This window comes from Globicephala melas, chromosome 2 (assembly GCF_963455315.2).
Source record: "Globicephala melas chromosome 2, mGloMel1.2, whole genome shotgun sequence".
In the NCBI taxonomy this organism is placed as follows: Eukaryota; Metazoa; Chordata; class Mammalia; order Artiodactyla; family Delphinidae; genus Globicephala; species Globicephala melas.
In genome coordinates, this window is record NC_083315.2 from 131,403,709 (window position 1) to 131,430,615 (window position 26,907).

The 26,907-nt window shown below is 45.4% G+C and overlaps 1 protein-coding gene across 7 annotated transcripts in view; it reads left to right on the plus strand.

Annotated features, from left to right (window-relative positions):
• Positions 1 to 1,160: 1,160 nt before the first annotated feature.
• The window catches only part of SAMD4A (sterile alpha motif domain containing 4A), a 232,707-nt gene continuing 206,960 nt past the window's right edge, over positions 1,161 to 26,907 (plus strand). For 4 of the 7 annotated variants that reach the window (XM_070044965.1, XM_030855027.2, XM_070044969.1 and 1 more), the window contains exons 1-2: positions 1,161 to 1,306; positions 2,514 to 3,155. In XM_070044965.1, coding sequence (XP_069901066.1) covers positions 2,960 to 3,155 — 196 coding nt within the window. In that variant the 5' untranslated portion in view covers positions 1,161 to 1,306; positions 2,514 to 2,959. Of the gene's footprint in view, positions 1,307 to 1,813; positions 1,911 to 2,131; positions 2,209 to 2,231; positions 2,377 to 2,513; positions 3,156 to 26,907 lie in introns of those variants that run through there. The other 3 variants (XM_070044966.1, XM_070044968.1, XM_070044967.1) reach the window with 3 other exon arrangements.

Consider the following 26,907-nt stretch of genomic DNA (forward strand, 5'->3'; position numbering starts at 1 on the left):
GGCACAGCGATTGTTAGGTTTTAGGTTATTTTAAACCAATCCTCTACTTTCGAGACTACCCGAGGGCACTTTCCCAGCCCTCCCTGAACTGCATGGCCTCGGCGCTGCACCTCCACCCCCATCCTCTTGTGCGCGGCGAGGACCTCTGAAGCCCCCTGCCCGGCCTCGGCCTCGTGCACTCTGCAGGGCCACATAAAGGCTGCCCAGCCCGGCGACTCAGACGCGCTGACAGGTGGCCTCGCCCGCCTCCCAGCCGCCTGGGGCGGCGCTCCTCTCCGCTCCAGGCCCGCAGCCGGAGCCGCAGCCGCAGCCCGCGCGCCAGGTGTAGCTCCCCGGCTGGCCCCAGAAGTCAGGCGGCTTCCCCAGGGGACAGCAAGGCTGGAGAGGGGTGTGGGGCTAGCCGCGAGGCCGCCCACAGGAGCAAAGGGCATCCAAGGTCCGACCCGGGCGAGGGGTGAACAACCCGGGAACTTCTCGCGCTTCTCGGACCCGGGCCTTCCGGCGTCCAGGCTCTTCCAGCACTGCACCGCCCCTCGGCCTCCTCCGCCCTTCGCGTCCTCGACCCCCGGAACCCGTCCACGCCTGCAGCGCCCTTGACCCCAGGTCTCTGTCACCCCCGGGCCCCAGTTGGGCCGAGTGGTCACCCGAGTAGGCGAACCACATTCCCAAGGACGAGCAGCCGGTGGCAGCACCGTCCCCGCTCAAGCGCCGTCTGGGTCCCCTCCGGCCCGCACTCTGGCGTCTCGAGCGCCCCGGCCCCTCCGGAACACGCAAGCAGCAGAGGGCAGGCATTCACTTGGACCCCTCCCCTTCCCCAAACTTCTTCCCTCCGCCAGGCCGTTCCTCCAACCCGACCCCTTTGCGCCATCCGGCTCCTCCCTCTCCGCTCCCCTCCCCTTTTCTGGTCCCCACTTAGGAATCCACCCCCCCACCCCCGCCGCAGGCCGGGCCCGGGGATCCTCCCCCGACTCCCCCCGCTTGCCGCCGCTGCCGCCGCCGCCCGGGTTCCTCTCCCCCCTTCTCGGGCGCTCCCTGCCAAGCCCATGATGTAATGGTGTATGTTAATCAGTAGCATGTGGGGAGCTCCGGCTCGGGCGGCTCAGTCCTCCGCGAGCCGACACTGGAGGCGGCAGGAGCGGCGGCGGCGGCGGCGGCCCGGACCCGCAGCGCCGCACTCTCTCAGCGCCGCCCGCCCCGACGGCATGGCCCGCAGCCCGCGCTCCGGGCGCCCCCAACCTCGCTGAGAGCCGCTGCGGTCCCGGACCCGCGCTTGGGGCCGCGAGCAGCCAGGATGAGCCGCTCCCAGGTGAGCGCCCTGTCTCTCTTTTGCCCCAGTGGGTCACTGGGTCCCCTTCCCGGAGGGGAGAAGTTCTGGGAGCCGCGAAGTTCTGGGAGCCGGGAAATGGGGTGCTGGGAGCGAGCCGCCCCTCGAGGGCTGGCTGAGTCGCTGGGCTCTCTTCGCCGTCCGCTGGCTGCCACCCGAACAGGGTTAGGACTGGGGGAGCCTCCGAAACCGAACTTTTCTTCTTTGCGGTGCTTCGGGGGCGTGTGCGGGCGGCGCGGAGCCGCAGTTCCCGCGGAGCCGCCCTGCCCGCCGGGGGAGGCAGTGCTGTAGGCTCGGCTGTCTCCGCGCTCGGCGTTCGCCCATAGCCGTGCTGCCTTCGGCCTGGGACGCGCGGGCGAGGCGGTGGGCCGGACAGACCCGCCCGTAGGCGGCGGCAGCGGGGGCAGGATGCCTACAGCACACACACGCGTACACACTCGCATACACACAGACGCATACGCACGCACACATCTGATCGCTCAGGGCGAAGCAGGCTCTCGGAGACCTCCCGGGTGGGCTGGAGCGGCGCGGCGCGGGATAGCCGGGGCTCCGGCTGCGCCTCCGCCCGCTGGACGCTGAGCTTTGGGTGGGGAGAGTTTATTTTTGTCTCGAGCTGTTGCCGCGGCTGCTCACGGCCTAAATCCAGAGGGGCGCCTGGCGGTGGAGATGCTGGCTGTTGCTGTAGATGGAGCTGCAGCCGTTCGGCTGCTTCTCCGGGAGGAGGAGGTGGCGGAGGAGGAGGCGGGAGAGGAGGAGGAGGAGGAGGAGGAAGGAACTCGGGCTGCTGCTGCCTCCGCCTCTGCTTTGCATTAGCCCCCACCCCCACCCCCGCGCCCCTCCGCAGCCGCATTGCAAGTTTTCTGCGCGAGAAAGATCTGTTGCTGGTGCGGGCGTTTGCAGGCACAGTCCCCGAGGCCACCCCGGGTGGGGTGTGTGGGGAGCACTAGCCGTTCGCAGCGGCAGCAACAGGAAGCCGGGCGGTCTCCTCACGCACCTGGGAAGGAAGCTTCTTGCCTTTCCCAGAACGGGAATAGCTCCTCTCCAGCATCCGGGTGCGGAGGGGGCGGCCGGAATTTGGGGGACCAAACCCCCCGCGGGGCGCCCCCCTCCACCCCCTCTAATGCACTCGTTTCCCGCGCGCGCTCCCTCGCCGGCCGAGGTCTCACTGCAGCCTTTTCTCTCCTTCCAGTGGTGATCGCCACTCGGGAATGCGGGTGTGAAGGGTCCGAGCTGCCGCCCAGCGGGGGAGAGACCCCGGGACGCCGGAAATCACCATCCCGAAGCTGCGAGAAGAAGGCGGGGGAGGGGGGAAAGACAGCATTCTTCAGTTTGTGTGCCTTGTGGGGAAAAAATTTTTTTTAAATCGTTATTTAAAAAAAAACAACAACAAACATTTCCGTGCTACTGTCTGTCATCATCTCTGGGGAAATCAGCCAGAACCACCAGAACGTAACTGAAACCAGAAGAGAGAGGCAGGAGCCGAGGCAGTACCTGCAGCGTCCGGGCACCAGAGCCACCTTGGAACGGGAACGCGTCTCCGGCGGCCGCTGGGCTGCGGCTCCGCCAAACTTTGGGGCGGGCGGGGCGGGCTGGGGCTCGGAGGGGGCTTTGTAGACCGAGGGCCGCCCCCTAACCATGATGTTTCGCGACCAGGTCGGGGTGCTGGCGGGCTGGTTTAAGGGCTGGAACGAGTGCGAGCAGACTGTTGCACTGCTGTCGCTGCTCAAGCGCGTGAGCCAGACCCAGGCCCGCTTCCTCCAGCTCTGCCTGGAGCACTCGCTGGCCGACTGCACCGAGCTGCACGTCCTAGAAGGCGAGGCCAACAGTCCCGGTAAGTGCGCGGCAGCCGCCGTCCCGCTGTCCTGTCCACGCCCTCCCCCCCTTCCCAGCCTCGGGCCTGGCCCCGCCCCCCGACCGCTGGTCCGTGGCGACAGAACCTCGAGGCCCCTGGGTCCTTGGCGTCTCCCGCCACCGGCCCCCGCCCCAGGCCCTGCCACCCACTAACCTCCGCTGGCCGCTTCGTTTTTTTTGCCCACTGTCAACTCCCTTAGTCCATTCCATGTGGTAGCTACGGTAGCATGAATGATTGATTTTTCTCTCATGCAGTTTCCTGGGAAATAAGTAAGTCAGGTCACGTAGAGTCTGGATTTTCTGGGCTCTTCCCCCCCCCCTTTCTTCTTTTGGGCAACGTGGCTCTTTGGATTTCAGCAACACATGAAGAAGCCTGGGACTGCCCTTCAGAAGACAAGCTTTGATGAGGCTGTATGAGGAATACATGAAAATCCAATTTTGTGTTCATTTTTCCCCACGGATATTCCAATTTTAGAGCTCTGTCTTCAGAATAATTTGTAGGTGATGCTATAGACTATTAACATATTTGCAGTTCGTATACTACGTGGTTATACTTAACTATCACGACATTATTTATATTGATATACATCTTGTAGAAAGGGTCTCATAGGGAGCAGGCATGAATCAGGGTCATTAATGCTTTTGTCAGGAAACTTTATTGAGCATAACAGAATTGTTTCCTATTACCCTGCTAGTGTATTTACAGACACCTCGACTAGCATAGAAAGTGAATGTACTGAAAGGTTCAGCAGTTTGCTGTTTGCTAGCATGGGTGGTGACAGACTGAAATTATATCCGGGCCTGGGGGTGGGAGGTGAGGATGGGGGATGGGGAAAGGTCTGTTGGTTGTAATGTTGCATGGGGAAAATTCTTTAGTTCATGCTGCAGCAGGAGGGTGAACAGAGCCCCCAGTGTTTACACAGAGAAAAGAATGCAGGGTCCTCTTCCAGCTGTTCCATGTTAGAGCCGCCAGCCTGCAAGACTCAGCAGAGGGCTGGGCTGCCATTTGATGACAGGGTCCAGTCCAGGGCAGCAGGGCCTGGGAGACACGAAAGTGAGTATGCCGGCAGCACAGCAAGAGGAGGGCTGGCCTGCTCCTCCCTCCTCCTCCCTGGTGTGGTGCCCGTGGTGCTGGAAACACTAGGATGGGATGTTTCCATATATAGAATCATAGGCTGGCAGTGACTGCTGGAAATCCTCACAGCCCTTTTCCTGACCAGACAGGACTGCACCCAGAGGATCCGGTGCTGCCTAGTGTGGTGGGCCATCCTGAGGGAGATCCCACAGGTCCCACGGATTCAGCCTGAGCCGAACAGCCCACCCTGTTGGTTACTCACAAGGGTGGCAGTGGCAGGGCCCCCTTCCCTTTCAGTTCTGTGTTTATAAATAGCTGAAAGGCCAGTCTCCTTCGTAAGGGTGTGGAAACATAACTAGGATAACTGATGACCTGCTCTCTTTACTTCCATTATTATTATTATTATTTTTAATATTTATTTATTTGGCTGCGCCGGTCTTAGTTGCCTCACGGGGGATCTTTGTTGCCGTGGGCTGGATCTTATTTAGTTGTGGCATGCGGGATCTAGTTCCCTGACCAGGGATCGAACCCCGGCGCCCTGCACTGGGAGCTTGGAGTCTTAACCCCTGGACCATCAGGAAGTCCCTCTTTACTTCCATTCTTTTTTTTTTTTTTTTTTTTTTGCGGTACGCGGGCTTCTCACCATTGTGGCCTCTCGCGTTACTGAGCACAGGCTCCAGACGCGCAGGCTCAGCAGCCACGGCTCACGGGCCCAGCCGCTCCGCGACATGTGGGATCTTCCTGGACCAGGGCACGAACCCGTGTCCCCTGCATCGGCAGGTGGACTCTCAACCACTGCGCCACCAGGGAAGCCCTACTTCCGTACTTCCATTCTTAATGTGACAGGGTAGCGTGGATCACCTGCTTGATTTTGCTTTTTCAGGTTTGACAAGCAAGGTTATATAAACTTTTGCGTTTTATAGAATGCACAGAATTTAAGTACAGTGATTTATGTTGAATGCTTGACCTCATTGCTTGTAGGGGCTGTTTAAAACAATGATAATTAATCCTTAGGTTACTCAAATGTTAGAGGAACATTTTTTCCCTTTGAGTAAAGGAGGAGACTTTTCCCAACATAGCAGCCATCCGTTTAGTAAGTGAAGCCATTAGATGTATGGAATTAAAAAGAAGTTGCTTAGCTTAAAAATCTTTTACTTTAATAAACCAATAAAAAAATTGAACTCCTATGAGTTTAACAACATAATTTGGTTATTTTTCCCCTCAAAAAATCTTTTTTAACCGTACTTATTTGTGTAAGCTGCCTACCTATTCATGATGCTAAATGCTGTAGATATGTGAAACCATAACCATTATGTAAGATAGGGACCATTTTCCAGTTTCTGGATTAACCTTTCAACCTGGATATTTTGCTTCCTTGGAAACTTTGCACTTTTTGTTATGTGGCCAGGACAGAAGTTTATTAGTGAGGTCATGTGATGGTTTGGTTTACTTCTGCATTAAGGGATCACAAGGAACATCAAGATTTGTCGTAGAAAGCCTGTATGGAGCACAGCTCCCTTACGTATCTGGAATCTAGCCAAGGACCAGGCAAGGGGCAAAAATGCCTACTCAGCATTGGAATAGATGGCATAAAGTCTGGGAGAATGCTTCAGATGCTCTTTCAGAACTTACTCTTATTTTAGATAACAATCCTAACTTTATTTTATTTGAAAAATGATCCATAGAATATATGGGGTAGCACATTTAGAATGGGGTGAGGAGTTGCTGTAACCAATGGTGAAAAGTGACCCCTGACAGCTTGACAACTAGGAAAGAAACAGAAAAATTATAACTTTAGATACGAGAGTTGGGAACAGAAGCCCTGAAGGTTTGAGAATATTAAGGTAGGAACCCTCAATCGGACTTGCAGACATTACTTTGTAATAACATAAATCCATAATTGCTATTTACCATTAATGAGAGTGAACTACTAAAAGATAAATTTTTAAATACACTCTTTGAGAAGAGAGGGGAATATGCCATAAACGTTGGAAATATTAACACTCAAGGTAATTAACCTCCAGAGCTCTTTTGGCATGTGAAGCTATTACCCATTCAGAAAACTAGGCTGTTTAGAATGACTCATTTATTGGCCGGCTGAGGTTTCCTATACCAAACTCATCATGTGTGACTTACTTTATTTTGTAATCATCAATTAAACAAACATGTATTTCTTCTGGTGTTCAGAGATTTTAAAACTTGGTGCATGAGAACGAAATTCATATCTGGGGCTTGACCTCAGTATAACAACCAAAAAATTACTAATAGTGCAAACTTGGCTCTGTTTTCTACAGGACTAACTTTAAATAGATAATCCTTCACATTAAACATGGTTTATTTGAGATCCATGGGATGTATTTTGATACTAACTTTTTGTTCTCTTAAATTTAGCATTTACTGAGATTCTAGTGGTTCACTGGTTCATCCTTTGCCTCAGGTTCGTGGTCATCTGAGATCCAAAGAACATGGTTGAGTTAGTCCTTGTGGATTTGTTTGTGTGTTGTGTGTGTGTGTGTGTTTCACTCCGGATTTGGTCAGTGGGTACTGGTCATGCTCCGCTCTGTAAAGTAGAGGCTTGTTTCCAGAACGCTCATAACCTTAGATACGTGCCCTTCAGCCACCAGCCCAGGTTAACATTGAGATTTCTGGCCAGTCTCAGTTTGTAGCTGTCTGTTTTTGGTGCTAAAATGTCATTTGATACCTAAAGATGGAACCCGCTGAGTTTACTTGGAAATCTTCAAAGAAGATTGTGTGGCACTAGTTTAGGACTTTTGTCATTTGAATTTGAAATATTTTTTCCAGTGGAGATAGTGTAATAAATGGAGATTCACAAGTGAATCCACAAGTTTATTAATTCACAAAACAGTGCATATTTTGTGGGGAAACTGCGTATGTTTGTAGTAAATAAATGGCAAAGAGATTGTTACTCTACTTATAATTAAATACAAGAGAAAGGATTATCTGAAATGGTAGTGTTAAAGACAAAATTAGTTGTGGAGATTGAAAAGGGCTTGTGGGTGTATTTACTCTCATTAGAGGGCAAAGATGTGGGTCCTATGTTTTTATGGTTTTTGGTTTCCATGGTGTAGGTATGCCATACCTTAGTTGATTTTTTAGATCATAAATTGAGTAAAAGGAAAGCAGAAGAGTATAGGCTTTCCTGATGATATTTCCTGGATAAGATCTTGTTTGTAGTTCTTTCTTTCGCTTTTTCTTTTTTCTTTTTTTTTTAACATCTTTATTGTAGTATAATTGCTTTACAATGGTGTGGTAGTTTCTGCTTTATAACAAAGTGAATCAGCTATACATATACATATATCCCCATATCTCCTCCCTCTTGTGTCTCCCTCCTACCCTCACTATCCCACCTCTCTAGGTGGTCACAAAGCACCGAGCTGATCTCCCTATGCTATGTGGCTGCTTCCCACGAGCTATCTACTTTACATTTGGTAGTGTACATATGTCCATGCCACTCTCTCACTTTGTCCCAGCTTACCCTTCCCCCTCCCCGTGTCCTCAAGTCCATTCTCTATGTCTGCGTCTTTATTCCTCTCCTGCCCCTAGGTTCTACAGAAGCATTTTTTCCCCCTAGATTCCATATGTATGTGTTAGCATACTGTATTTGTTTTTCTTTCTGACATACTTCACTCTGTATGACAGACTCCAGGTCCATCCACTTCACTACAAATAACTCAATTTTGTTTCTTTTTATGGCTGAGTAATATTCCATTGTATATATGTGCCACATCTTCTTTATCCATTCATCTGTCAGTGGAACTTAGGTTGCTTCCATGTCCTGGCTGTTGTAAATAGAGCTGCAGTGAACATTGTGGTACATGACTCTTTTTGAATTATGGTTTTCTTACGGTATATGCCCAGTACTGGGATTGCTGGTCGTATGGTAGTTCTATTTTTAGTTTCTTAAGGAACCTCCATACTGTTCTCCATAGTGGCTGTATCAATTTACATTCTCACCAACAGTGCAAGAAAGTTCCCTTTTCTCCACACCCTCTCCAGCATTTATTGTTTCTAGATTTTTTGATGATGGCCATTCTGACTGGTGTGAGGTGATACCTCATTGTAGTTTTGATTTGCATTTCTGTAATGATTAGTGATGTTGAGCATTCTTTCATGTGTTTGTTGGCAATCTGTATGTCTTCTTTGGAGAAATGTCTGTTTAGGTCTTCTGCCCATTTTTGGATTGGGTTGTTTGTTTTTTTCATATTGAACTGCATGAGCTGTTTGTAAATTTTGGAGGTTAATCCTTTGTCAGTGCTTCATTTGCAAATATTTTCTCCCATTCTGAGGGCTGTCTTTTCATCGTGTTTATGTTTTCCTTTGCTGTGCAAAAGCTTTTAAGTTTCATGAGGCCCCATTTGTTTTGTTTTGTTTTGTTTTTGAATTTAATTTTATTTATTTCTTTATACAGCAGGTTCTTATCCTGTCATCCATTTTATACACATCAGTGTATACATGTCAATCCCAGTCTCCCAATTCATCACACCACCCCCCCACCCCCCGCTGCTTTCCCCATTTACTGTCCATACATTTGTTCTCTACATTTCTGTCTCAATTTCTGTCCTGCATACTGGTTCATCTGTACCTTTTATCTAGGTTCCACATATACGCATTAATACCTGATATTTGTTTTTCTCTTTCTGACTTACTTCACTCCATACGACAGTCTCTAGATCCATCCACGTCTCTACAAATGACCCAGTTTCGTTCCTTTTTATGGCTGAGTAATACTCCATTGTATATATGTATCACATCTTCTTTATCCATTCGTCTGTCGATGTAGGCCCCATTTGTTTATTTTTGTTTTTATTTCCATTTCTCTAGGAGGTGGGTCAAAAAGGATCATGCTGTGATTTATGTCATAGAGTGTTCTGCTTATGTTTTCCTCTAAGAGTTTTATAGTGTCTGGCCTTACAGTTAGGTCTTTAATCCATTTTGAGCTTATTTTAGTGTATGGTGTTGGGGAGTGATCTAATCTCATACTTTTACATGTAGCTGTTCAGTTTTCCCAGCACCACTTATTGAAGAGGCTGTCTTTTCTCCATTGTATATTCTTGCCTCCTTTATTAAAGATAAGGTGACCATATGTGTGTGGGTTTATCTCTGGGCTTTCTATCCTGTTCCATTAATCTATATTTCTGTTTATGTGCCAGTACCATACTGTTTTGATTACTGTAACTTTGTATTATAGTCTGAAGTCAGGGAGCCTGATTCCTCCAGCTCCGTTTTTCTTTCTCAGGATTGCTTTGGCTATTCGGTGTCTTTCGTGTTTCCTTACAAATTGTGCAATTTTTTGTTCTAGTTCTGTGAAAAATGCCATTGGTAGTTTGATAGGGATGGCTCTGTATCTGTAGATTGCTTTGGATAATATAGTCAATTTCACAATGTTGATTCTTCCAATCTAACAACATGGTATATCTCTCCATCTCTTTGTATCATCTTTAATTTCTTTCAACAGTGTCTTATAGTTTTCTGCATATGGGTCTTTTGTCTCCTTAGGTAGGTTTATTTCTAGGTATTTTATTCTTTTTGTTGCAATGGTAAATGGGAGTGTTTCATTAATTTCTCTTTCACATTTTTCATCGTTAGTGTATAGGAATGCAAGAGATTTCTGTGCATTAATTTTGTATCCTGCTACTTTACCAGATTCATTGATTAGCTCTAGTAGTTTTCTAGTAGCATCTTTAGGATTCTCTGTGTATAATATCATGTCATTTGCAAACAGTGACAGCTTTACTTCTTCTTTTCCGATTAGCATTCCTTTTATTTCTTTTTCTTCTCTGATTACTGTGGCTAAAACTTCCAAAACTATATTGAATAATAGTGGTGAGAGTGGACAACCTTGTCTTGTTCATGATCTTAGAGGAAATGGTTTCAATTTTTCATCATTGAGAATGATGTTGGCCATGGGTTTGTCATATATGGCCTTTATTATGTTGAGTTAAGTTCCCTCTATGCCTACTTTCTGGAGGGTTTTTATCATAAATGGGTGTTGAATTTTGTCAAAAGCGTTTTCTGCATCTGTTGAGATGATCATATGGTTTTTCTCCTTCAATTTGTTAATATGGTTTATCACATTGATTGATTTGCATATATTGAAGAATCCTTTCATTCCTGGGATAAACTCCACTTGATCGTGATGTATGATCCTTTTAATGTGCTGTTGGATTGTGTTGCTAGTATTCTGTTGAGGATATTTGCATCTATGTTCATCAGTGATATTAGCATTTAGTTTTCTTTCTTTGTGACCTCTTTGTCTGGTTTTGGTATCAGGGTGATGGTGGCCTCATAGAATGAGTTTGGGAGTGTTCCTCCCTCTGCTATATTTTGGAAGAGTTTGAGAAGGATAGGTGTTAGCTCTTCTCTAAATGTTTGATAGAATTCGCCTGTGAAGCCATCTGGTCCTGGGCTTTTGTTTGTTGGAAGATTTTTAATTACAGTCTCAATTTCAGTGCTTGTGATTGGTCTGTTTATATTTTCTGTTTCTTCCTGGTTCAGTCTCAGAGGTTGTGCTTTTCTAAGAATTTTTCCATTTCTTCTTGGTTGTCCATTTTATTGGCATATAGTTGCTTGTAGTAATCTCTCATGATCTTTGGTATTTCTGCAGTGTCAGTTGTTACTTCTCCTTTTTCATTTCTAATTCTATTGATTTGAGTCTTCTCCCTTGTTTTCCTGATGAGCCTGGTTAATGGTTTATCAATTTTGTTTATCTTATCAAAGAACAAGCTTTCAGTTTTCTTGATCTTTGCTATTGTTTCCTTCATTTCTTTTTCACTTATTTCTGGTCTGATCTTTATGGTTTCTTTCATTCAGCTAACTTTGGGGGTTTTTGTTCTTCTTTCTCTAGTTGCTTTAGGTGTAAGATTAGGTTGTTTATTTCAGATGTTTCTTGTTTCGTGAGGTAGGATTGTATTGCTATAAACTTCCCTCTTAGAACTGCTTTTGCTGCATCCCGTGGGTTTTAGTTCCTCGTGTTTTCATTGTCGTTTGTTTCTAGGTATTTTTTGATTTCCTCTTTGATTTCGTTAGTGATCTCTTGGTTATTTAGTAGTATATTGTTTAGCCTCTATGTGTTTGTATTTTTTACAGATTTTTTCCTGTAATTGATATCTAGTCTCATAGCGTTGTGGCCGAAAAAGATACTTGATACGATTTCAGTTTTCTTAAATTTACCAAGGCTTGATTTGTGACCCAAGATACGATCTATCCTGGAGCACTTGAGAAGAAAGTGTATTCTGTTGTTTTTGGATGGAATGTGCTATAAATATCAATGAAGTCCATCTTGTTTAATTTATCATTTAAAGTTTGTGTTTCCTTATTTATATTCATTTTTCATGATCTGTCCATTGGTGAAAGTGGGGGGGGGTTAAAGTCCCCTACTATGATTGTGTTACTGTCGATTTCCCCTTTTATGGCTGTTAGTATTTGCCTTACGTATTGAGGTGCTCCTATGTTGGGTGCATAAATATTTACTATTGCTCTAACTTCTTGCATTGACCCCTTGATCATTATGTAGTGTTCTTCTTTGTCTCTTGTAATAGTCTGTATTTTAAAGTCTATTTTGTCTGATATGAGAATTGCTACTCCAGCTTTCTTTTGATTTCCATTTGCATGGAATATCTTTTTCCATCCCCTCACTTTCAGTCTGTATGTGTCCCTAGGTCTGAAGTGGGTGCCTTGTAGACAGCATATATACAGATTTTGCTTTTGTATCCATTCAGGCTGTCTGTGTTTTTTGGTTGGACCATTTAATCCATTTACATTTAAGGTAATTATCAATATGTATGTTCCTATTCCCATTTTCGTAATTGTTTTGAGTTTGTTATTGTAGGTCTTTTCCTTCTCTTGTGTTTCCAGCCTAGAGAAGCTCCTTTAGCCTTTGTCGTAAAGCTGGTTTGGTAGTGCTGAATTCTCTTAGCTTTTGCTTGTCTGTAAAGGTTTTAATTCCTCCATCGAATCTGAATGAGATCCTTGCTCAGTAGAGTAATCTTGGCTGTAGGTTTTTCCCTTTCATCACTGTAAATATGTCCTGCCAGTCCCTTCTGGCTTGCAGAGTTTCTGCTGAAAGATCAGCTGTTAACCTTATGGGGATTCCCTGGTGTGTTATTTATTGTTTTTCCATTGCTGCTTTTAATATTTTTTCTTTTTATTTAATTTTTGATGGTTTGATATGTGTCTTGGTGTGTTTCTTCTTGGATTTAACCTGTATGGGACTCTCTGTGCTTCCTGGACTAGATTGACTATTTCCTTTCCTATATTTGGGAAGTTTTCAACTATAATCTCTTCAAATATTTTCTCAGTCCCTTTCTTTTTCTCTTCTTCTTCTGAGACCCCTGTAAGTTGAATGTTGGTGCATTTAATGTTGTCCCAGAGGTCTCTGAGAGTGTCCTCAATTCTTTTCATTCTTTTTTCTTTATTCTGCTCTGCAGTAGTTATTTCCACTATTTTATCCTCCAGGTCACTTATCCATTCTTCTGCGTCAGTTATTCTGTTATTGATTCCTTCTAGAGAATTTTTAATTTCATATATTGTGTTGTTCATCATTGTTTGTTTGCTCTTTAGTTCTTCTAGGTCCTTGTTAAATGTTTCTTGTATTTTCTCCATTGTGTTTCCAAGATTTTGGATCATCTTTACTATCATTACTCAGAATTCCTTTTCAGGTAGACTATTTCCTCTTCATTTATTTGGTCTGGTGGGTTTTTACATTGCTCCTTCTTCTGCTGTGTGTTTCTCTGTCTTCTCATTTTGCTTAACTTACTGTGTTTGGGGTCTCCTTTTCACAGGCTGCAGGTTCATAGTTCCCATTGTTTTTGGTGTCTGCCCCCAGTGGCTAAGGTTGGTTCAGTGAGTTGTGTAGGCTTCCTGGTGGAGGGGACTAGTGTCTGTGTTCTGGTGGATGAGGCTGGATCTTGACTTTCTGGTGGGCAGGACCGTGTCCAGTGGTGTGTTTTGGTGTGTCTGTGACCTTATTATGATTTTAGGCAGCCTTTCTGCTAATGGGTAGGGTTGTGTTCCTGTCTTGCTAATTGTTTGGCATAAGGTGCTCAGCACTGTAGCTTGCTGGTCATTGAGTAGAGCTGGGTCTTTGTGTTGAGATGGAGATCTCTGGGAGAGCTTTCGCCGTTTGATATTACGTGGAGCTGGGAGGTCTCTGTGGGACCAGTGTCCTGAACTCGGCTCTCCCACCTGAGAGACTCAGCCCTGACACCCAGCCGGAGCAGCAAGACCCTGTCAGCCACACGGCCTTTGCTTTCTTCTGCCAGTTTTCCCCAGGATTCTGCAGGCTCTGGAGTGAGTGGGATGTCCCAGGTGGTCTTATCCTGGCCACCAGAAGGTCATGAAGAGGCAGAAAAGTAGTTTTCCCTCTTCTGTTTTTAGTGAGTGCTTGGCCAAGAACCATTTTTTCTCTAGGGCACCTCATAAGTTGAAAAGCTTATCCAGGTTAAAAGTTCTTGCAGTGGCCACTGTAATTCACGATTATCTTGGGTAAGGTTAACCTGCTTGTTTGGCCTTAAAACGAAATTTGTTCACCTGATGCCTCACGCTGGGCCCAGTCTAGCTTCAGTCCGGCCCAGTCTCCTTTCACTTTTTCATTCAACAAACATTTACTGACTGCCTACTACTTTCCTGGCCCTGTGTTATGCAGTGGGAATACAAAGGTAATTTACTGTATTCCAATGCCTGGTGCATAGATACCGAGTGTTGAGTAAATGACTAATACCATATCACAGGTACAGAAGCATAGATATAGGAATAAAAAGGGTAGGGGAGAGGTTCTGGGAGCATTGTGAATGTACAGCTAATTGCCTGGAGGAGTCAGGGAAGCCTCCACTGCAGAGGAGATATGTTTGAGTTTTGAAGGGTGAATAGGAGTTGGTTCAGTATGTAGAAAGGATTGTAGAGAGCGGGCTTGAAGGTGTTTTCCAAGCAGAAGAGATAGCATTTATAAAAACGTTGTCTTATGAAAGGGCCTTGTTGTGTGCAAGAAATAATGAGTTCAGAGTGGCTCAAAAGATGTAGAATGCTGGGATCTAAGAAAGAGAAGTTAAAACAGAAGTCATGTGTGTGCAGGACTTTGCCAGCTAAGGAATTTGACTTAATCCTGCAGAGATGATAGAGAACCCAAGAAGACTTTTAGGCAGGGGTGTGCTGAGAATGAGGAGGGAAGAAGAAGAAAGTTAAAAGATGAAAAGGGGGTGTGTGTGTGTGTGTGTGTGTCTGTGTACACTTTTGGGAAAGCTTTGTAATATATGCATGATTCTCTGAGAGGCAAAAATGGGAGAGGTGAGGCAAAGTTTGGTTCAGACAATTTCCATTTTGGCCACATGATGGCATCATCAGCCAAAGGCAGCTTTGTTGCTCTCAGCATTGCTGTATGGGGGAGAAGGAAGGACTGAGATAGGAAAAGAAGGTCTTACCAGATAACCATTTATTTATATCCATAGGAGGGGATATGTGTAGAGGATTCTTAGAGTATGGATTTTGAATTGGGCTAGTCACTTAATTCTGAGCCTTAGTTTTCTCATCTGTAGAACGGGACTAATGAAACCTTGTTATTGGCTGGAAGCTACTTGTTAACAATCCAGTGAGGACCTATTCTGTCCCCCAGGTTTAAATTTGCCTCTAATTAATATGAAATTTATATAAATAATGCTTTCCTAAATGATAGGACATCTTTTTTAAAAATTTTATTTATTTTTGGTTGCGTTGGGTCTTCATTGCTCTGAGTGGGCTTTCTCTAGTTGTGGTGAGTGAGGGCTACTCTTCATTGCGGTGCTCAGGCTTCTCATTGCGGTGGCTTCTCTTGTGGAGCATGAGCTCTAGGCACGTGGGCTTCAGTAGTTGTGGCACACGGGCTCAGTAGTTGTGGCTCGTGGGCTCTAGAGCACAGGCTCAGTAGTTGTGGCGTATGGGCTTACTTGCTCCATGGCATGTCGTGGACCAGAGCTCGAACCCACGTCCCCTGCATTGGCAGGCGGATTCTTAACCACTGCGCCACCAGGGAAGTCCTGATAGGGCATCTTTTATTTCAAGGATTATCTGGAAGAGATTGAAGATGACTTGGAACCTGAAAAGATATGAGTCTACTTTGTTCCACCTTCTATATTTTAGCTGTATTACTCTATTTTATATCATGTTGAGTCCTAAAAAACACAGCCCTGACCCAGTTTTCCCAAATAACTTGTCAACACTTTTTACCTTCAGTTGGTGAATGTGAAAAAAAGAAATCATTTGGAGGAATGAAATATCTAGGGACTTCATATCTGAAACACTTTTCACTTTGGGTGTTGTAATTTTCTTTGGGTTGGTCTGGGATGACAGGTAGCAGGTCACAGGCATTTGTGATCTTTGTTGCAAATAAATTGCATTTGGTTGCTTAGCTTGGATGCTCAAAGGCTTTAGCAACTGAGTACGTGTTATAAATAGGTCCCATCAAAGCAAGTAGAAGGCAGACAAACATAGCAGTCAAATTGGTTTGTTTATGTATAAATAAACAAACTGAGAGTGAAATGAGGGTCAGAAGGGCTGAGAAGTAACTGAAAGCTCCCCAGTATATCCTGCAGAAGCTTAATTCTAATAAGAATTGACAACACCACGGAAGAGAAAATACTCTCCTCCTTGACCTGAGGAAAATTTGGAGGTTTTCATCCACGAGGGAAGTGACTTACGTAAGTCATTTGCTAGGAAAGCTGTGGTGCTCATAAAAATCCTTTTTTTTCTTTTAAAACTATAATTACTACTTTGAATTTTTAGCCTGTTCCTTTCTTTCCATCTTTTCTAATCATTCCTTCCAAGGCATTACTGAGTTCATCCAGTTCACGTAGATTGAGATGCAGAATCAGACGTCTCCTCTGAGCTATTTTTTGCTTCTGTGGAAGCCGCCTGAGGCAGGAATCTCCCAAGGAAAGCAGAACTTTCAGAAGAGGAGCGAAGCTTTCTCTCAAGGTTAGCTAGTCAAGGCTTGGGCTTTGCTCTGAAGCCTGCACTCCAGGAGCCAGCCAGAGTTCAGAGGAACCTGCTGCTTTTATTATATGTAGGAGCATTTCACTCCTTGGAACTCATAAGCTAGTTCTAGGGTTTTGTTCTCACCTAGGTATCATCATTTTAATACAGTTTTCCTTGTCTTGGTTTAGCAGGGAGAAAGAAATCAAACGATTCAGTGGTTTCTTTTATGCAATAAGTAAGACTGTTAAGTGGTACCTGGAGAAGAGTATCTGGTAAGAAACTGTGGGATCAAGTTCCTCACTACTTATTAATTCACCAAGTCCTGCAGCCGAGAGCTGGGAGCTGTGTCCAAAGGCAAAGGAGGTGTGATGATTCCCCTCAAGGAGCTTACACTCGAGTTGTGGAGGTAAAACAACATATATACAGGTGATCCCTGACTTACGGCAGTTTGCATTAGTTTTTTGACTTTACGATTCCAAAAGCGATATGTGTGCTGTAGAAGTCGTTCCTAGAATTCTGAATTTTGATCTTCTCCCAGGTTAGCAATCTGCCCCACGGTCCTCTCTTGTGATGCTGGGCAGTGGCAGCCCCCAGTCAGCCACACAATCACGAGGGAAAACAACCGATATTCTTAGAAGCATTTGGGACCCATATAACCATTCTGTTTTTCACTTTCAGTACAGTATTCAATAAATTACATGAGATATTCAACACTTTATTATAAAACAGGCTTTGTGTTGGATGGTTTTGCCCAATTGTAGGCTAATGAAAGTGTTTGAGCACATTTAAGTGGGCAAGGCTAAGCTAGGTGGGTTAAGTGTATTAAATGCATTTTCAACTCATAATGGGTTTATCAGGAGGTAACCCCGTTGTAAGCTAAGGATGATCTGTATGTGTTAATAATTAGACTGTAAAAAGTTGCTAAATGCTGTGTTTCCAGTGAGAGAACAAAACTGGACTTGAGTGAAGGGAAGAGAACAGGATGGGTTGGGTTGTCCAAGAAGTAACGAATGGAAGAAGTAAACTTGAGTGGGTCATTTGCAACAAGTGCTTTAGAGCTTACAAGATTCTTGCCTTTTTAGTACCTTTAATGAAAGTTTTGTCAAGAAAACCACACATATAGGGGGGAGTCTGTTGGACCACGTAAGGGGCAGGCTTCCAGGCCCCCCCCTTTTTAAAAATAAATTTATTTATTTTTGGCTGCGTTGGGTCTTCATTGCTGTGTGCAGACTTTCTCTAGTTGTGGCGAGGGGTGGCTACTCTTCATTGTGGAGCACGGGCTCTAGGCCCGTGGGCTTCAGTAGTTGTGGCTCGCGGGCTCCAGAGCGCAGGCTCGGTAGTTGTGGTGCACGGGCTTAGTTGCTCCAGGGCATGTGGGATCTTCTCGGACCGGGGCTCGAACCCGTGTCCCCTGCATTAGCAGGCGGATTCTTAACCACTGCGCCACCAGGGAAGTTCTTCCTTGGTCTTTGAAAGATGAGTATGAGTACATTAGAAAGAGGGGAGCATGGTGCATATTGTCCATCAGGAATGAATTCTTGAATGGAAGAAGGAGCAATCCAAACACTCCTCTGATTTCTAACATGTTTAAAGGAGGAAAACAGCATATCAGCTCACGCCAAATTTTTTTCCCTAAAATTACCCATTAAAATTATGAGACTTAAGGCTTCCCTGGTGGCGCAGTGGTTGAGAGTCTGCCTGCCGATGCAGGGGACACGGGTTCGTGCCCCGGTCTGGGAAGATCCCACATGCCGTGGAGCGGCTGGGCCCGTGAGCCATGGCCACTGAGCCTGTGCGTCCGGAGCCTGTGCTCCGCAATGGGAGAGGCCACAACAGTGAGAGGCCCGCGTACCGCAAAAAAAAAAAAAAATTATGAGACTTAGTAGTAGTTCTCTCTCTTGGTTCCTTTTAGTAGAATACTTTCATATGTTACTTTGATTAGAACTAGTGTTAAGAAGAAACATGTTAAACACTTACAGCAGGGATCCCCAACCCCTGGGCCGCGGACTGATACCAGTCTGAGGTCTGTTAGGAACCGGGCTGCACAGCGGGAGGTGAGCCGAGGGAGAGCCAGTGAAGCTTCATCTGCCGCTCCCCATCTCTCGCATTACCGCCTGAGCCATCCCCCCCCCACTTCCCCTCCCCCAACCCCGTCTGTGGATCTTCCACGAAACCGGTCCCTGGTGCCAAAAAGGCTGGGGACCGCTGACTTACAGAAAAAGATAAAAGTGTCTTAAACTAGTTTTCAAAATTTAATATGCATACAGATCGCTTGGGGATCTTGTTAAACCGAAAATTCTTATTGAGGAGGCCTGTGGGAGGCCCAGAGTTCCTGCATTTCTAATCAACTCCCAGGGGATGCTGCTGCTGCAGGTCTGCGGACCACACTTTGAGTAGAAAGATCATAGGCTATTAGAGGTGGAAGGTCATTTAGAGGTAATTGGTGCGTTGGCTTTCAAGTTTCATGGATGAGTATCGCAAGGTCTTTGTTTGCAAATGAAAACTTAGATGAAAGCTTATGGTAAGTGGATGGTCCCCCTCCCATCAAACCCTATCTCCACCCCCCAACACTAACTTTCCAAGGAGAGAAGTTTGAAATCTCTGTGATTTCCCCAGGCTTGGAGATCGTCACAGCCTGAATGGAGGCTGGGATTGAGGAAGGCAGATCTGGGCTATGTTGTAGCATTTCCCAAGCTTTTTGGCCTTGCCCCTGCTGGAATTTCCAGGCATTCTAATGATCAGTGTCCCATGGAAAATGAGGTTCCAGGAAAGAATTCTGTGTGTGTGTGGTGTGCTGACGCTATGGACTGTAAAGTTGAGCTGGTAAGAGCAGGAATGTTAACTCCAGAGACCGGATGGGAGAGATCTCTTCCTACTTCCCCAGCGTCCTCCCATAAAATGCAACATAGGAACTTCTGAAGCAGCTTATCCTGATTTGTCAGTAGAATTCAAGTGTGTGTGTGCAGCACAAATACATATAGAATACGTACTTTCATTGTATACGTTTATATCTGAGTATGTGCATTAAATATGTGATTTAAATACGTGACTAGAATGGCGATGCGAAACCACTTTTGAATTTCTCAAGAGTTGTGAAGGAATACTAGAGGCACCATCAGAAGCCTCCATAAATAATGATGTCTCTGAGAAGGCAAAAAGGAGGGAAAAAGTAAGTTCTGTCCCTTGTAAGGATATGCGAGGTCAACAGTGATCTTGTGCAAGCTACCAGGAGAGTATCTGAAACTTGATATATGAGCATTTGGATGAGGAAGTAGGAAGCAGCCTGGTTTTCCTAAGAATGGGAAGACTGGGTCATGGAGAACTAATGTCATTTCCCTTTTGATGGGGGAATAGGAAAGCAAGGGAGATAGCATTGACATTTACGGAGAGTCTTCTGTATTCTGGGCAGATTACAGGAATTCTGGTAGGCATTCCATATCTAAGTTTCAGCACAGCCTTTGACAAAGCCTCTTCTTTTTTTTTTTTTGCGGTACACGGGCCTCTCACTGTTGTGGCCTCTCCCGTTGCGGAGCACAGGCTCCGGACACGCAGGCTCAGCGGCCGTGGCTCACGGGCGCAGCTGCTCTGCGGCATGTGGGATCTTCCCGGACCGGGGCACAAGCCCGTGTCCCCTGCATTGGCAGGCGGACTCTCAACCACTGCACCACCAGGGAAGCCCAGCCTCTTATTTCTTGATGAGTAAAATAGAGACATGGGAGGGCTGGGGGAGAGTCACCCACCCGTAAGAGGGCTGGGTGGCGTTAGAGTGACTTCTGCCGCTGTCAGCCTTAAGGGAGGTCTTTGGTGCTGTGCCTTGGGGCTCACACGTCCTACATCATTATTCATGTTGACTGCGACTTAGCCTGGGGTCCCCAAGAAAGCAGAGCGTGAGGCAAGGGCTGGCGTGCAGGTGGTTTATTTTTGGCAGTGATCCTGGGGAAGAGGAAAGGGGGCTGGGGAGGAGAGACACAGGGAAGGAGGGGAGGCCAACACAAGCCGATGTGGTTGAACTGGTCACTGTCATGGGCACTGGGGCTCAGTCCCATGGGACCCTCTGAGGGGCCATGCAGACTGTGCCTCAGAAGGGATAGACACGGTGGGCATTTATCCACGGGTTCCCCTCTCCTCTTAGTCAAGGGTTGCCCCAGGGTGCTAAGTCCCCGTACTTCCAGGTTTGCACATGGGCACGTGCTGCTCCTTTCCACAGTGTCCCAGGCATGGTGTTGGAGAAGCCCCAAGGCAGAGAGCTAGAGAGAAGTGGCATGATGGAGGTGGGGTGCTGTCAGGTTTCCCCTGCCTGAAGCTGGTGGCCACGGCAAGGAATGGGGTGTAAACTGGACTGAGAAGGTGTAATTATCAAATCTGTGTGTGAACCCAGAGGGACAGCTGAGAGCTTGATGACAGAATCATGATCCAAAATATTTCAATATAACAAGATGACTATTAAACCACTAAAAGTGCAGCCTCTACATTTGCATCCCCTAGACCTCCTCTGGGGGAGACATGGCTTATTAGTAGTGTGCACGGAAAGGATTTGGGGCTTTTAGTGGACTTAGAACTCAGTATGAATAATGTCACAAGGGGGTTGCCCCCCAAGCCGCTAAGCTTTTAACAATACATTGTATATACAATGCAATGTATAATAATATTTTATTCAGAACAGGTCTTCTTGGCAAACCAGCCTGTACCTGGAGTGTGGGGTGCAGTTCTGAGGAGCTGCACACTTTGAGAAAGATGAATGAGTCAGGATGTGGCTGGCAGGAGGAGGATGGTGAGGCACTTGAGAACCAGGGGGAACATTCAGGCTGGAAAAAAAATGAGCAGAGAACAGGACAACTGTCATTGGTTCCCTGAAAAGTTAGCTTGGAGTTGAGGGGTTCCATTCCATATCTGTGTAGAGGGCGGTGTGTGGAAGCCAAAGCTCATTTAGCGCAAAGTAAAGAAAAACCTGGCGGGCTTCCTTGGAGGCACAGTGGTTGAGAGTCCGCCTGCCGATGTAGGGGACACGGGTTCGTGCCCCGGTCCAGGAGGATCCCACATGCCGCAGAGCGGCTGGGCCCGTGAACCATGGCCGCTGGGCCTGCGTGTCCGGAGCCTGTGCTCTGCAGCAGGAGAGGCCCCAACAGTGAGAGGCCCGCGAACCGCAAAAAAAAAAAAACACCTGGCAATGGTGAGAGCTCCCAAACAACGGCACAGCTGCTTTAGGAGGCAGAGGCTTGAGTTTCACCAGAGGTGGACAAGCATTCAACATCATGCAGGGCACAGAATAACTTCTAAATTAAGGTTGGCCCCTATTTCTTGAGCACCTGCTCTGTGCCAGGCACCTTACTGAATTCTTTGCATACATTATCATTTGTGTATATTCATCCCAGCACCCCTTTGAGATGAGGTAGGAGCTGTTATTTTCTGTTGGTCAGGGAGGAAACAAGCAGCTCGGCCTCAGAACGCCTCCATGTGCTTCTCCACTGCAGGGAGACAGTATGTATTTCTCTAGGAAAGAAGCGTGACCTCTTAGTGACCTCCAAAGTCCCTTCTAACCTTAAGATTCTATGATTTCTGTGAATCAGGAATAAAGATAAAACTTATCCAGAACTGTCCAGAGCAGAGGAGAAAGAACGAGAGAGAGAATATGAATAAATGAATGAAGGAGTGAATACATAAGGGCGGGTCTTAAAAGTCTTCTTCAAATTATTTCCAGCGTATTCTTCCCGTGCTTCTTAGCCTGTTTGGGCTACAGATTTGTGGCACTTTGTTTAGGAAATACAAAGTAGCGTGATTTTCTGTGCTTTTTTTGAAGTAGGCAGTGTGGTGATGCTAAGTCACCATGAAGACTAGGGCCACCACATTTAAGAAGAGATGTAACGAACCGAATGCAACCTTGTTTCTTTTGAGTCACACAACAGCAGTGATAATCTCTGAGTGTATCAGTCATTTATTAGCAAAGGTAAATCATAATTGCTATCTGTGTCTCCAAATCTTTTTTGTTCCCTCTGTGTAGTTCTAAAAGTGACTATAGGGGAGTTCCCTGGTGTCCTAGTGGTTAGGATTCTGGGTTTTCACTGCCTTGGCCCCGGTTCAATCCCTGGTTAGGGAACTGAGATCCCGCCAGCCACGTGGCACGGCCAAAAAAATAAATAAATAAAAGTGACTATAGGATCTTCTTTATATATGGTAATAGATACCTTTTCTCCCCTCCCCCCTTTTTTAGCATTTTGTAGTGTCGGGCACTGTGCAGATAGCTACACACACAGAACTGTCTTCAATTATTGAATAGATGAGTGATACGAAGAGGCAGAACTAATGGTTGTAAAAGTTAATGCAATATATTGCAATAATTAGATAATGTGCTTATTATTACCTAGAGTCTAGCACATAGTACGTTATTAATAACTGGTTTCTGACTTATGTATTTTGTGTGTATATATTATATATGTGTATATAAAGTAAGGTAGCATAATACTATGTAGATAATGCAAATAGTATAATAGTATGTGCTTAATACAAAGTAGTATAATAAATACTGTGTATATAATAGAAACTATGTATTGTCTCCATTTTACAGATGAGGAAACTTAGGTTGAGAGTGGTTGTAAGTGTGCTGAGGTCACCGAGGTGTTTGTGATCTAAAGCCCCTATTGAATCTTCGTCACTGTAGAATGCTGCAGATCTCTTCCAGTTCTTGAGTAAATAAAATGTTGGTGTTTAAAAGAAAAGTACTTAAGGATATTTAATGGTAGTTTGAATAACATTGTATAAATTCAATCTTGGAAGAATTCTTTTCAGCTTGTCTATTTTAACGTCCCTCTTATTGATCACATTTTAATCCTATGTAGCTTGACATGGCTTGGCTTCTTCTTTCCTCTGGCATTAAAAAAAATTAAGTGAAAAGCATTGATTCAAACATTTCCCTTCCTGTTAGGGAGATTCATGGGACAGGAGGCTTCTGCCGCCTCTGCCTGAACAGGCAGGACTTGGTGAAGGAAACAGGCTCGAGCAAGCTGCAGAGAGGAAAGAATGAGGAATGTGTTATCTAATAGCTCGTGGTATCCTTGACTTTGACAAACTAGCAATTGATGATCCTGGGTCAGAATCTCCTTAGGATTTGGAATTGGGCAAAGCACCAACTTGAGGGCTGTAAATTAAAACAAGCTCTCCCGTTGTTTGTAAATGGTGGAAAATTTCTGAAGATTAGTTTAGGAGAACATATAGTTGGTCTAAGAGTGAATTCTACTTATGTCATTTTCTAGCAGCATAAAAATTAAGGAGGTGGAAGAGGCCTTGTCTACTCTAGCCCCTCTTTTGAAGATTTGAGAAGACTGAGATCCACTAAGGGTACCTGCTAGTAGGGAAGGGCTGGTGTTACACCCAGTTGCTTCTCGGCCATCTATGTCCTAGACCTTGATCTCCCACAACTTTCGCATGGTTGACTCGGCCACCATGGTCACCACATTGAATGACTGTGCTGGGCATGGGAGATGTTCTGTTTACCTGATTGTCAAAGCGTTCATCAGGATGGTCTCCTTCCTCGAAGTTGTTTCCAGAACCCCCTCCCCCCTTTTTTGTTTCTTTACCCACAATAAAGCACAGATTTGTTTTCACTGGAGAATGATTAGCACTCATATTCTGAAATGACAGAGAGCTATAGCGTAGGAAGGTTTGGCTTTATTTTGGCATGTTTTAATCACAGTTCCAGTAATGTCCTCTTGGTTTACGCAGGATCTGACTCAGCCACTGGAGTTACCCTCAATCCCAGCAGAGAACTGGGTGTCGTTCATGACTGCCCCTATGGCCCCTACGGGAGGGATTTCATTCACTGGCTGGTGAAGCCGTTCCTTTGCATGGCGGTGTGGTGGAGTAGCTGAGACTCCTCCTGAGAACGTCCCCTGACCCCTCAGGGCTCGCTGGCACTCTGCAGGCACCTCCTTTACAGCATCTGTCGCAAGACCTTGTCATTGTTCATCTTCCAGACTAGTCTGTGTCTTAGTCACTTTTGTCTTCCAGCACTGAATATTGTGCCTGGACTCAAGTGGTTTTGGTATATTTTTGTTGAAAGAATGGATGAGTGAATACAAAGAAATTTAACTCATGGCTCTTGTCCAGACGGGGCTTACATCTTGGATGTGAGAAAAACCTAACTGCATAAAGACTGAGTAATAAAACAGGACAAGATGATAATCCTAGTGCTGTTACCAACAGGTATGTGATAAAGGCCAGATGAGAGAAATAGATGTGTTACTTTTCAGTCCCTTACAGAAGACGTGGGTGAGCTTAGCATCATCACTTAGAAATGTATCACTGTGTGAAAATGATTTAAACTCTCTGAGCCTCAGTTTCCTCATCTGTGAAGTGGAGTTACCTCTACAAGAGTCACAGGGCTGTTACCAGGATGAGGTGAGATCACCTATGTGTAAAGTACTTTGTAAGCTGAATCATGTCGTATAAATGCAGGATGACATTATTTTCAAATGACCAACTGAAACAATGGGATAAAAAGTTCGGGAATGTGGGTGTTTAAGAGGTCCAGGAAAAGATAACCATGGGTTCTTTTTCAGAACTTCTGCTTGTTAGCAAGAGCTGAAATAAACGCACAGTTCTAGTAATGAATACCAGCCACCTCTGGGCCTGGACCAAGGCCTGGATCTGATGATTCAACTGGGACTTGTAGCTAATGGCCCGGAGTCCCCACAGGCTGGCCTGGCTGTAACTTGTCAAAGTTCGATTTGTGTCCACTTTTATCCTTTTAATTGAGTGCACTCTCTTCCAGTTTGAAGGACTTCAGACGTCAGTGCTAAAGAATTTCTTTTGGGGGAAAGTTACATGAAATGCTGTGTGGTGACCACTATACCCCTGCCTGCAAATATTCTGGTACGAGAGTTCATAGAGCCATTGAAAGCATGCCACAGGGATTCCGTACATTAATGGGCAGGTCTGGACTCTTTAAAAACTTGTGATAGTTAAGTTTTTATTTAAGCTTTATTATTAAAGAGGTAACTTTTTCATAAAAGTTATTATCCAACTTAAAACATGCAGTGGGAAACCTTTGAGTATTTTTGTACACCTCAGCGAAACAAGAAAATAATTACGCTCTGCTTTTTATTCTTTAATATTATCTTCACCTTTACCTTTCACTGAACAAGCGTTAGTTGGAAAAGGAGAACAGTCTTTTGCCGTTGTTCTTGTTTGTTGTTTTTTTTAAACAAAACTTGCTGTTCTCACATTTTTCTTTCAGTGGCAGAATTTCAGTGTTAGCAAATTTTCCAGATTATTGTGGTAGTTGCAGATGATCTGAGCACAGTTAAAATATTGAAACTGTGAGCTGTTAGATCAAAGTTGGATTTCGCGTGTGATTCTGATATTAAGGTGCTGATGAGTTACACGAAAATCACCGCGGTGCATATAGGTTTAGTTGGCAGTATTTTCGGTAGGAATAATCTGGACAAGAATTGCTGCTACTGGCGCTGCTGTTGGTTTTCTTTAAGATGCTCCCCCCTTTTCATTGAGAGAAGGATTCCCAGAGTTAAAATAGGAAATGCTGGAGTGTTTTGTTGAACTCCACAGGAAGTCAAATGGTGAGTGGTGTTCATGAGCTTCTCAGTCCTTGGATAGAGCAGATGTGTGTGTCTGTGTGAAGACAAATCAGGAGGTGACTTGCCGTCCCCGGTGCTCCCACATCCCCCTCTGCACATGACCAGCTTGGCACTTAGCACATTGGGTTGCGATTACTGTGTTAGCTAAGGAACAGTTCCAGGGTAAAGGAAGCTACAAAGAGATGACAACGAAATGCAACATGGGGCTCTGGATTGGATCCTGGATTGGGAAAATAAATATTGCTGTGAAGGACAGTATTAGGACAATTGGTGAAATTTAAATGTGGGCTCTATCTACTATAGAGGATAATACTATATCAATTTTAAATCTTCTTAATATTATCTTTATGCCTTGGTCACATCAGAAAATGTCCTTATTATTAAGAGATGCATGCTGAAGTCTTTAGGGGTGAAGGGACATGATGTCTGCAACTTATTCTCAAATGGTTGTCATATGTAAGGTGACAAAGGTTAAGAACTGGTGAATCTTGGTGAAATGTATAAAGAACACATTTTTTAAAATAAAAAGTTCAACATGTTTACCTTTCTTAGTTCTTGATATCCTTCACTGAAATGTTGGCTCCAGGAAGGAAGGGCCTGTGTTTTTTTATCACCCTCGTGTAGGTTGCCAGATAAAATACAGGATACCCAGGTAAATCTGACTTGCAGATGCACCATGAATAATGGGACATACTTATAGCACTTATACAGAAAAACAAAAAACAAAAAAAACCTGTTTGGTGTATCTGCAATTCAGAGTTAACTGGGGTTCCTGTATTTTTATTTGCTGATTCTGGCAACCCTGTCCTCAACCAGCAGTGCCCCCAGTAGCAGCAGGGATGTATCTAGGAAATGTCCCCCCTGTTACGGGGAATGAATGACGTGGCTTTTCAGAATCCTGATCTGAAGGCTCCTATGAGGTAAAACCCATCGTGTCTAAGCACGGAGCTGGGACTTTACCTGTTTGGACTTGATCTCCTCCCTTCCTACTCCCTGGGATGGATCTTTTCTCTTTGAGCTGATGCGAGCTTTCTCGCATCGAGCTTTCTCATCAGCTTTCTCCATTTCTCCATTAGTTGGTGGAGTCAGCTGGGTTACATTTTATA